This window comes from Myxocyprinus asiaticus, chromosome 17 (assembly GCF_019703515.2).
Source record: "Myxocyprinus asiaticus isolate MX2 ecotype Aquarium Trade chromosome 17, UBuf_Myxa_2, whole genome shotgun sequence".
NCBI classification, from domain to species: Eukaryota; Metazoa; Chordata; class Actinopteri; order Cypriniformes; family Catostomidae; genus Myxocyprinus; species Myxocyprinus asiaticus.
The window spans coordinates 23631783-23644250 of record NC_059360.1 but is presented as its reverse complement, the minus strand read 5'-3'; the positions used below and the strand labels follow the sequence as shown (position 1 = coordinate 23644250).

The following is a 12468-nucleotide window of genomic DNA, read 5'->3' as shown; positions in this document are numbered from 1 at the left end:
CCTGAATGGAGAAAGATCAAAATCTCAAAAATGGTTGGTCAAGATTACGATTGAAGAACATATTTCAAATCAGCAATAAAATCTGACAATACTGGAATCTAAAATGTTGATTCTTAATCTCATATTATGCTAAAAAATACAATTTTCCCGGCTTGTATAGCTAATGTGCATGCGCGTTCTAGAGTTGATTGACAGGTGATGTCTGTATCTAAAAGGTGACTGGCTCTTCTATCTGTAAGGCGGGACTTCCTTTCTACATCCGTTGACCGTTGGGCGCTCAGAGCTCCTTGGTTGAGCGTTCCAATTTCTCCCATTCTTTATAATAGAAGTGGCCCATCTCTGCTAAATAATCTCTGACTACACTCTGTAGTGTTTCCAACCAGCATGTATTTTGCACACTAACATTCACTTTCACTAGTTAGTACATAAAGAAATAAAATAGGTTTTTTTGAGTTACATTGACACTTCTGATTTTGTTGAATTTACATAGTTCAACTAGGTTCTTTCTACACAAAGTGTTTTGTGTTGAGATTACATAGTAATTTTTAAGTTAAGAAAACTCACTTCAAACACGTGGAACTACTGTCCACGATTGAATCAACAGCCACGGAGCTATTTGTCTGAGTGTACTTAATCTTTTCTGCTATATTTACTTTTTTCAGTGTACATACATATATACTGTATGTACACATACATGTGCATGTAAAATATGTTATACGCGGGAAGGTTTTGTTGATTTGCATTCTAAAAGGATGTGGCAGTGTAGATATTTCACTACATATTACAGGGATACTTCATCCAAAAATACATATGGTTGTTCCAGACCCATTTGACTTGCTTTCTTTCATGGAACACAAAAGAATATGTTACGCAGAATGTTAGCCTCAGTCACCATTCACTTTTATTGTATGGAAAATAGATGCAATGAAAGTGAATAGTGATTGAGGCTGTCAGTCCCTAAAATTCTGCATAACATTTTTAGTGTTTTGTTTTGGGTGAACATTTTGGGGTAAACTATTCTTTTAAGTATGTGCCACATCAGCAAACAGTGTCTAATTGCTTTCATAAGATTCAGTTCTTGCTGTCAGACACAAGAGGGTCATAGTAGGTTCAGAATGACACCCTGTGGTAACTGTGCTTCAGTGCAGCTTGTGTTCTTTAAACTGTTACTCATAACCAAAGGGTGCCACTTAAGCATATAATAAGTATAAAGGGACTAGATATAAACCTCAATGACTTTTTTATGCATTTGGTTTTGACTGCACAATCATTCTCAATTACAAATCATAACATGGCTTTACTCCCACAGATTTGTGGAAACATTGATTTAAGGTGATTTAGAGCAATAAACTGAGCCTCTAGGAAAAATAAACACAGATCTGAAGAAAACGTCATTCATTATGTATTAATATGGATTTTGTTCTGCAGCTTTTTGACATAGATGCCTCCGGAACATTTGAGAAGCTATGGTAACATCTCACAACCAGTCAGCACTAAATAGCACATAAACTTTTGTAATTAAGTGATTTCTGGTTCATTCGAATACACCTCAATACAACTGACATGAAAAAAACTAACAATGACAAGAGTTGATGCTCATATATTATTTATTCATTTTAAATATTTTCCTCTTATAATATACATTTCTATCTTAAATAATACAAATGCGCTGTGCTATATTTATAATTTCAAAGAATGCCCAGTACTTCCATGCTGCACTGATATATATATATATATATATATATATATATATATATATATATATATATATATATATATATATATATATTTGTATAGACGCTCACCCACATACACACAAACAGCCACACATCAAAGGAGCAAAGAACTTGGAATTCATGGTCAGTTTTGTATACAGAGGAATTAACTTAATCCTCTCCCCCCTTTTTCAACATTTTGGTACACACTGATATATTTCTTATCCAGAACATTCTGCTAGAGAAGCATACATTTCAAAAATACTTAATTTTCACACAAACAGCAACCATTTAAGAGTCTACCCAACCACACTGCCAACCAAAGCTGCTTAAATGTTCCGCAAAACCGCTATGGCATTATACATGTCTAAATCTGACACTATAGTAGGAGATGACATTTACCGTGATAACTGAGAAAACAGAACGGAAGATACTGTGACAAGATTATTTAACTTCTGTTTTTTTAATATTTTGGTCAACACGACTAAAGTGGGGGATGATATGGAAAGGGTTAGACAGAATTCATATCCTAACTTCACAATGATATAATCAATTTTGATTGATTAGCATTCACTCAAGATCTCAACAACTCGAAAGGAATGGATTCTATTGAATACATCAACAAAGCGCATTTTAACATAAAAAGATTGTTAACTTAGGACAGTCTTTATACATAAAAAACAAACCAAACCATTAGAGGTCTCCTCAACCATAAGATATTAACCTTTAGGGAAACAATGTGAGTACAAAATCACCTCCAAGCTGATGTTCTTTAAATGTAGTCTTTTGTGAAGCCAGCTTGAGATGACTTATGATTTTCAAAACAAACAACAAAACATTTGCGTTCAAACGAGGGAGTGTGAAGGTCAGCATAGTGAGGTCAGACAATCTTATCTTAGCTTTATAGCACAGATAACAATGTGGTGCAAAATAAGCAGGCCAAAAACAATTAAAAAAAGGCTTGAGAAAACAAAACAAAACCATTGACACTATTATTTCTTCACATTCCAGACTGTTAACTATTAAAGGCACAAACAGACCATATAAAACAGCTTTCTCAAATCTTAATTAGCGATCTGGTAACAAAACTACCATGTAGGACGAGAAGCAAAGGGCACACGCTGAAAGCAGGCCTGTGAGCATGAGATAAAGTTTGTCTATTCACATTTGTAACTGACAGTTCCCGAGCGCCTCCCGCACTAAGATTAGTTCTCTCATTTCTTTTTGTACACATACAACAAATACACAGTATTTTCCTGCATTGGAGATCAGTAGCAGGTGACATTTTGAGCAGAGTAATAACTGCTGACTTGGTGTATGATAAGTTAGTGCAAACTAGTGGAGATGCTATAAGGTGGAGGCTCAGGATGTTAAGGAGTGGTGTGATAACCTTTGGTTTGCTGGGAAGGCAGAAAATGGGGATTCAACTTGGTGTAGGATATAAGGCAAGTCATGACGGGCAACAGGAGGACAAAAGCTCATTATAGCAGTATGTTAACCACTTATATTTGATAATCAAATGTTTTCTAGGATATTTGGTCCACCACAGTATGTCTGTGAATCTCCACACCCTGTTATGACAATTTAATAAAAGACTGATTGGCCAATGCATCATGGATCTGATTCAAGGAAGAAAAACTCTTGGTCCTAAAAGGAGCTTGTGTTGGATTTATCTAAAAATAAATATTTTCAACCTTACATCTACAGATAATTAGGCTTAATAAGGGTGCTTTTACTACCAAAGAGATCATAATTCAAGGTAATTCTTAATGTACCTGCATTAATCTTTTTTATTCTTTATACACTCGTACAGCAAATATAAAAGATAACTGCAAAAATAAATACTCAAATTCATGGAGTGAAAAATCACATTTTGGCGATCGGTACCTTTCAACTCAAGGTAGTTGTGCTCAGAATGCCATTATACAAAGTCACAAGGGAGTGCTACACAGAGAGCATTTATCCTGAAAAGAAAATGGAAAGCAACAGCAATAACCCAACTCCTTCAAAGTCTTGTGGCCTCTCCTGTGGCATCCAGTTGATAGGACTTTGTGTCATGACTTTTGGATTCGGGTTTCAGTGTATGGCTCCATCAATGCATCCCTTCCTCTTGTCAGACCTACTGAAGGTTTTTCAGCAGACGGCCATAACGGAAGTCGTAAACATGGCGGCAGACGAACACCAGGTCAGGATCTATGTCACTGGGCACACAACGATGAGCTGGAATTACATAGTTAGAGGGAGGGACCAGGGGGCTACGTCTGGGAAAGCCCTCCTCACGACACTTCATCAAGGCACAAAATCTGAAACATGATGAAGAGCATATCTTTATATGAAACAGCCAAAAGATATAAGGGGATAATATTTTAAAAAGAAAATGAAAATTGTCATTTTTTTTACTCTCCCTCGTGGCGTTCCAAGACTTCTGAAGACATTTAAAGGGATAGTTCACCCAAAAATAAAAATTATCTTATCATTTACTCACCCTCATGCCATCCCAGACGTGAATGATTTACTTTGTTCTGCTGAACACAAATTAAGATTTTTAGAAGAATAGTCAGCTCTGTAGATCCATACAATGCAAGTAAATGGTGATCAGGCATTTGAAGCTCCAAAAAGGAGATAAAGTTAGCAAAAATTAATCAATACGACTCCAGTGGTTTATTCCATGTCCTTTGAAGCGATCCAGACCAAATTGTAACTTCTTTTCACTGTACATCTTGTCACTGCAGTCTCTAGGCATGATCATGACTTCAAGCTCGATTACACTTCCTAGTGCTGGATGCATGGATCACCAAGGAGACTGCTGCCAAGATGTACAGTGAAAAAGGAGTTACATTTTCGTCTGTTCTCACCCAAAACCAACTCGATCTCTTCAGAAGACATTGATTAAACAACACTGTAAACCCGAATAAGTTAGCAGAACTCAAAAAATTTGAAGTAATTGGTTACATCAAATTTTTTAAGTTAATAAATTACACATTTAAGTAAGCAGAACTGTCAGATTTTGATTTTGTACTAATGCGTTTTGATTGCACTTAATTTGAAATACCGAGTAAACTAACTCATACATTTTGATGGCACTTAAAATCTAACTCTTTGGCTGAACTTAAAATTAACAAGTTATCTCAACATAAATATTTCAAGTAGAGGAAACCTAGCTAGTACTAGCTAAAATTAGCTAGTACAGTGAACGCTAGCATGCTGAATGAATGTTGAGTGGTAACAATACACTTTGATTAGCATAGCAATTGCTCAATCAGTATAGTAGCAGAGGGCATTCTTAACTTGTATCTGTCCTCAACCTAAGTTAAAACTCCATTATATTCACTATAATGGTAACCCCCAAAACACAAACATGACAGAAACCCTTAATAACACAACAAAACATTAAACACTAACAAGTCTCCCCATTTACATTCATCTTGCACAAAGACACATTATATTACACTTAATTTGAACATTTACCCTCCCTGTCGAGTGCCATGCAAAGCATACTGGGAAATAGAAATGCCATGCCCAGTTTCAGTTAAATGTAAGTTCCAATAAGATAATTAAACTCAAAACAATAAAACAATTCAAGTTACTTAAAAGGTGTCAATTTTGTGAACTCAAAAGGAAGAGAAAGTTCTAAATGCTCATCAAGGTAAACTTAATTGAACTCATTTGGATTATTTAATTTTTACCTACTCAAAACAATTAATTATTTTGAGCATTAGGGTTTACAGTGCACTGGAGTCGTATGGATTACTTGAATGCTGACTTCTTTTTGGAGCTTCAAAGGCCTGATCACCATTCACTTGCATTGTATGGATCTACAGAGCTGAGATTTTCTTCCTAAAATCTTCATTTGTATTCAGCATAAGAAAGTCATTAACATCTTAGATGGCATGAGGGTGAGTAAACAATAAAGGAAATTTCATTTAGGGGTGAACAATCCCTTTAAGGACCAATGACATTTCATGTTATTCATTTCCAAGCTGCGCCTCTGGCGCTATATTTGATTAGAAAGCTGCACCAGAGGTGATTATCAGTGAATAACAACTTAACTGTCAGCCTGTTTATCACACAAAGCTAGCATATTGCTTCAGTGGACTTGAAATACAGCACACGAGTCATATGGACTACTGTGAACTAGGGCTGGGTATCGCCAGCCACTACACGATACAATACGTATTGTGATACACATGCCACGATTCAATATATATCGCAATATATCACAATATCCTGATTCGATTTCAATTTCGCTTTTAATTTAAATTAATTTGGGAATATTTCATTTATAATGTCCATTTTGCTTACATACAGTATGAAATAAATGATCTTTCAGCTAATGCTTTTATTCATTAAACAGGGAACCTTCTAACTTGCTAAATTACAGACATGTAATTTTTACAAATTTTATTTTATCATCAGTTTTTCATCATTTTGTTGACATTTTAGCTTTTCTTTTTAAATATACAGTCCATGTATTACATCAATAAATATGATGTATTGGAATTGCATGTATTATATAGCATATATACAGTATATTGTTACAAGTTTGTTGTTTACATGCCTAATTTGTACTATTTACAAGTATTTACTTACAAGTGCTAAAATGGTACTGTCTCTTTAAGTCCTGTGGCAGGGACTTTGACAGAAGTGTTTGTTTTCGTCAAATGGCTTTTTACAGCATCCATGCTATGTGTGATTAGATTTAAAAGTTTATTTTGGTGTTTTTGATAAATAACTGACTGTAGAGAACAGAAAGGATATTAAAAAAGACATTATTAAACAACAAACTCACATCACACAGAAAGAGTCAAAGCTTTTACTCTCAGCACGCAGTGAAAAGAACAACATCACTCAAACACTGGTGAGTGAAATCTAAACAAAATTAACCAGTCAGTGGCTAATCATCACAGACATATTTTATAGCATATGGAAAGTATTTACGCACATATGATTGTAGGCGATTGCAGATAGAAAGAAAGAGCGATCTTGGCATTTTAAGAATTGACATTGGGATTGTACAAATGAAGAACGTGTGAGAGAGGTCCAGCATGTCATTGAGAGAGAAACCATGAGTCCTGCAGGATATATCGCGATATATCGATATTTGATTGTATCAACACAGCCCTACTATTAACAGTTGTTGTATGGAAAAGATCTATGTGAAGATTCTTTAAAATATTATGGGGCAGTTTCACTAAAGAGTTGTGCCACTTTAGCGCTTTGTGTTTCAGCACAAATACTTGTGTCTTATTCACTAACCACCTGCAATCACGTTTAGCAGGCGCAATCAGGGCTGAAATTGCACTGCATCTTCAATATTCAAATGAAGTCATTGTCATACCTTTCCGAGCAAACACGCCTCATTCTATGTAAATTAGACTCATTAAAGATTGGGCTTCATTCACAAAACTCCATGCAATTTGCTCTGCTCAATTTACATTGCGCTATTGTCGCCAAATGAAAGTAGGCGTTACAATGAATTTTATTTAAATGTGATTTTTGTGAACATTTTCAACCGATCATTTCAGCAGTAATTAATCAAATAATCATCAAATGATGTTGAAGAGCATTATAACCTGGTATTTATCCAGATGCGCTGTGTCATCAAGCGCACATTCTGCATGTTTAAGAGATGATCTAGGTGTGTGGATCAAAGTGATGCTGCTCAGTCCCGGCAGGGTGGGTCAGATACAGTGGTCTGCAGCATCCTCGGCTATATTGCACTCAGAATCTAACCGCAAGATCAGAATTGCGCATGCAAATTGCGTTCAGCAGCGTTTTTGTGGGTGCGTTTGCGCCGTCGCCTGATCGGAATAGTTCCTTTAGTGAATCGGGCGCTAAATGAGCACAGTTAGTGCGTGCAAAAAAACGGCGCTTTTAGCGGAAGTAATTTATTCTTAGTGAATCTGCCCCTATGACTTTTTTGCATTCAGAAATAACAGCATACAGGTTTGGAACGACATAAGGGTGAGTAAATAATGATGGAATTTAAAAAGCCGATAAAAAGTTAATTCTATTCAAATTCTTAAGACTTACCTACAGAACTGTGCTAATGTCAATACATAGCACTTATCCTCGATACATGCCACACTGTTCTCGTCCTGATGCCGAGATGCGAAAATCTCATTCTGAAAAATTCACATCAATATTTTATATCCATACTTTAAATGTAAGAAAAAATACTGCAACAAATACAATGGGAAACAAGTCTATTTTATACCAAAATGGATGTTGGAGAATTAAAAAAATGTACATTTAAATATTCCCATCATGAATTATAGTACTGTACGTAAACAGGGGAGGCCCTATGGGAGGAAGATTTCATAACATGTTTGAGGGTGCTGTGACTCAAGTGTTTGTCCAGTGTACTTATTTCTGTGGTTTACAGAGCACAGGAAATTTGTGCTGACTACTTCCTCGAATGAAACTCATAACCAAAGGAAGTCAAATGTTGACATTGCTATTCCCTGGAGGACATTGCCGTGCTATGGACAATCTGTGGACTCACCTCACAGTGCATACTGGGATTGCGGCCCCCCTGAGTGTGTTCTGGGCGGTAGTACCAAAACAAACTCATCATCAGCTCCCCTAAAAATAGGCAGAGTAATTGGAAAATTGGTTCAGGTTTTGCAGTAACAAGAAGTAATCAATATGCTCCATAGACTTTTGCGTTTCTTTAATATCAAGTATTATGACTTCTCTTTAAACGATTGCCGTTATGTTTGTTATAACTTTCTTTGATAACTCGCAGTGCAATGGAAAATAGTGTTTAGAGACTTCATTTGCGATACCTGACTCAGGGTCTTCCCAGAAGGCAGAGACTTTGGCCACATAAGGCAAGGAATTCTTCCTGGGACCTGAGCGCAGCAGTACTGTGTCTCTGACCCTGATCACCTCTCCATCCCTCTGCACACCTTCATAGCACCTACGCAGCGATGTTGAGTCCTCAGCCTTAAACAAAATGATAAATACAGAGAATGAAAAATTGCAATATTGTGTTGTATTTTTTACATTTATCCTAAACACGATTGGATTGAACTATCCTGTGATGTTCGGGTCATTTTTGAGCCATTTAAGAGTTAAAAACAGTGAATCTTTATCTGTATTTGGCCAAGATGCCTTTGGATTCACCACAACAATGAATACATGAAGAAGTAACAACAACTGTAAACAAAATGTTGATACTTTAAAAATATCTGTACATAACTTTAAACAGAGAAATCACACAAATATGATTCTAAGAAAAAAAAAAGAAAAAAAAACTTAAAATGCTCACTCTCATTTAATAAAGATGTTTCAGTTCTGAAAAATACTAAAATGCAAAATAAATTTAAAATATACAAAAAGAAAATATCAACATGTGGCAAATGTTTTTAAACCATAACTGTTCATTGTCACAGATGTGCCCACTGGCTGTTTAAAATATATTAAGGAAATATTTTTTTAAAGTACCTCACTTGAATTTAATAATAATGTATTTTCCAATGATTGTGATACAAGAATGTTTATTACTGACATCTGGAGTCAAACAGCTTTTCTACGAAAACTGCCAGGGGGCACAATTTTGCCATTTGCCAGGGATAAGAAATAAACATAATATCTTACAATGAACTGCTGCTTCAAGCAGAAGGAATTTCAATTCTCTGCTTCAGGGCACCTGACACTAAAATTTCACATTTTAAACTTTCAAATACCCCACGCATAGCCAGTCTGTACTGATACCATCCCAGGACAGAGCAACTCAAGTACGTACCACGATGAATACCTCCTTTTTTGTTGCCACACCAACAGGCAGCCAGCCGTTTGTTGCCTGGTGATGGTTGATCTTAGACTGCTTGGCAGCGGTACTCCCATGGCCTGCTCCCAGCTGGCCATCCTTAATGTGAGGGAAAACAGCAGAGTCCCGCATCCCCGAACAAGAGCCACTGGGTGCCTTGGCCCTCTGAGGGCACTCCCGACCCACTCTTATCTGCACCTGTGGCCGACCACTGTCGGGAAGCGGTGACTGCAGGTGGGGCACTGACTGGGTGGGTGGAGGCACGCTAGAGATGGGGCAGATGGAGAGGGGCAAGGCAGAAGGCATGCTGAAAGATGAGCTGTGATCATCCAGCGGGTAAGAATAGTCTTCTGTAGGGGGATGGAGAGAGCAAAAATGATTGATTTATAAATTGCTACGGTCAAAACATATATAGTCATAAACAAACATGTAATACACCATATTGCATGTAATACAACACTGCAGACTAATGCAGTCATAAATGAGTCAGTGTGCCAGCTGCTGTGTGGTCAGAGGCAAAGCTAAGAGCCTGTAACCACAATTAGATGCAACCTTGAGGGTATTGGATTTGGTGACAGGAACTGCACATCAATTTAGAAAGGTAAAAATATGCAAAACATAAATAAAAGTTAGTGATTCTGCTATACTGTTTATTCCGCGACATATCCTCAGGACAATTAAAAAAAATCAGACACCAAGCTATAAAATTGTGGTCTATTTGGCTAACTCTGTCGCAGACGAGCACTTGCAGTGTAGACAGCATCATTGATTATAATGGAAGTCATTTAGTTCTGATGCGTTGTAATGCTCCGCTCATGTCCTGATGTAAGCGTAGGTTATTTACGCTTTCCATAATATGTGCGCTGAGACTGGCATTAAAGGAATTCAATACAAGTTAAGCTCAATTGACAGCATTTATGGCATAATGTTGATTACCACAAGGCAGTAAAAATGGAAGTGAATGGGGCCAATTTTTGGAGGTTTAAAGGCAGAAATGTGAAAAGCACTTACATTCATTCCTGTTAAAACTCATGTATTATTTGAGCTGTAAAGTTGATTAAATCATAATTTTTACATTCACTGTAGGGTTTTCAAAGTTGTAAAATTGGATATAACTTAACACAGAAAAGGTTAGTAAGAGACGTTATCACACTAAAATCATGTTAACACGAATATTGTTTATGTCTTGTGGCTATACTTTTGAAACAGTGAGTATTTTAACATTTACGGATTGGCCACATTCACTTCCATTGTAAGTGCCCAGAGGGACGAGTCAAAATTAATTTTTGTGGTAATCAATATTATGCCACAAATGCTGTCGATTGTGCTTAACTTACATTGAGGAATATTCCTTTAATATGTGGTCATGTGGACTATTTTACAATGGTTTTAAACATGACTCATCCAATCATATTTTTTAAATATTACTGTTTACTATATTTTGAGTTTCTTGTTTTGAACAAAAACATGAAGCTGTTTTTGCTGTTAATGCCAGACTTATTATTCATTTGTTATGAATAAACTTATTTCATGGTTTACATCCATCAAATTCTAAATAAAAAGAAAATAGCAAATTAGATAAAGTACATTTCATGTGTAAAGTTTTTTTTTGATTATTAAAAAATAGGCATTACCAACTACATGGTTATGCAATATAAAACATTTTTAGGTTGAATATACAGCAAGAACTAAGAATATTGTGATCTATACCATTACTTTGATATACAATTAAAACACAAATATATAAAAATAACAATTTTACATAAAAAAAATTATGTATTACTCATACTGCGATACAAATATTTATAGTTAAAACTAGTTATGAGTTTGGTGCCTCTGCAGACACTGTGTTAAATGACAAATGTCTCTATATGCCATTATTGTGTTATGATATGTTATGCATTATTTACAGCTACGTTTGTATTTAATATGGATTTGGTTTTAAAAGTAATGTCCATAATGTTTTAGAATGAGAATAAATATTAATTAATTGATTGTCAAGTATCTGATATAAATTGATAAGCTATGTGTTTTTAGAAAAAAATAATCTCTGTGGTTAGACTAAATATGCCCTCTTAAAGTAAAAATGACCCTGAAAATTAATTCGGAGCTGAAAGTATTGGCCCTAAAAAAGTTAATCTCTGACACTGCCAGATTATAAGATTTTGGTCAAATGTTCACCCTATGTAACTGATAACTATTACAAATTCTAATATATCTTTCATAAAAAAAAATTTTATTATCAGTATTTTATCAGTCAATAATTATCAGTCAATTATCATCCAATTGCTGTGATCCAAGGAAATGGATGGCTTGTTTGGGTATTTCGAAAAACACATATCGACAAAGTTCAAGGTGGATGAGCCAGTCTTAGGAAACCTTCTGTCAATTGCCTACACAGTTCCCATAGTGATGGGAAGGCAGTCAGTTTCAAGAAAATTTGAGGTAAACAGTGGATGCCAGCAAATGTGTTAAATTTGTTTTAGTAAAACATGAAAAGTTAGGGGAAGTCTATAATCATGATTCTAAGTTTAGACTACCTAGATTTCTTTGGAAACTGTGCAAGAAATAAAAAGTGTATAGACAGCTCAGCAGCTTTTAGGAGGTAAAACTAGCCTTCGAATACCAATCTAAGTTTTACAGTTCAAACATTGGCCTTTAAAACTAAGACCTTTCTGTTATATCGTGAATATTGTGATTCAAAGAACAGACATACTGATTAAAGAACATTTTACTAACCTCCTCTTGATGTAAAAGTCTTGCACTATATCTAATATTCAGTACAGATTGCATTTTAATTGACAATGAAAGTCCCAGATATTGGCTAGTGAGTTTCATTTCCAATCATTTAATGTGGTCTAGTATATATCTGCTGTCAAAGCAGCACAAGGTCAGAAGTCAGGGGAAGCATTTATTCACTCAGCTGACAAGTCATAGCATTTTAATTAAGTATGTCCTGTTAAATTATTGTATTAATGG

General features: G+C 35.6%; 1 protein-coding gene across 3 annotated transcripts in view; it reads right to left on the bottom strand.

The window, feature by feature from the left end:
- Positions 1 to 1589: 1589 nt before the first annotated feature.
- Positions 1590 to 12468, bottom strand: part of LOC127455415 (bromo adjacent homology domain-containing 1 protein-like) — a 49863-nt gene continuing 38984 nt past the window's right edge. For all 3 annotated transcript variants that reach the window (XM_051723287.1, XM_051723289.1, XM_051723288.1), the window contains 5 exons: positions 9466 to 9839; positions 8504 to 8663; positions 8221 to 8300; positions 7749 to 7840; positions 1590 to 4018 (listed from right to left, as the gene is read on the bottom strand). In XM_051723287.1, the coding sequence (XP_051579247.1) occupies positions 3835 to 4018; positions 7749 to 7840; positions 8221 to 8300; positions 8504 to 8663; positions 9466 to 9839 (890 nt within the window). In that variant the 3' untranslated portion in view covers positions 1590 to 3834. The remainder of the gene's footprint in view (positions 4019 to 7748; positions 7841 to 8220; positions 8301 to 8503; positions 8664 to 9465; positions 9840 to 12468) is intronic.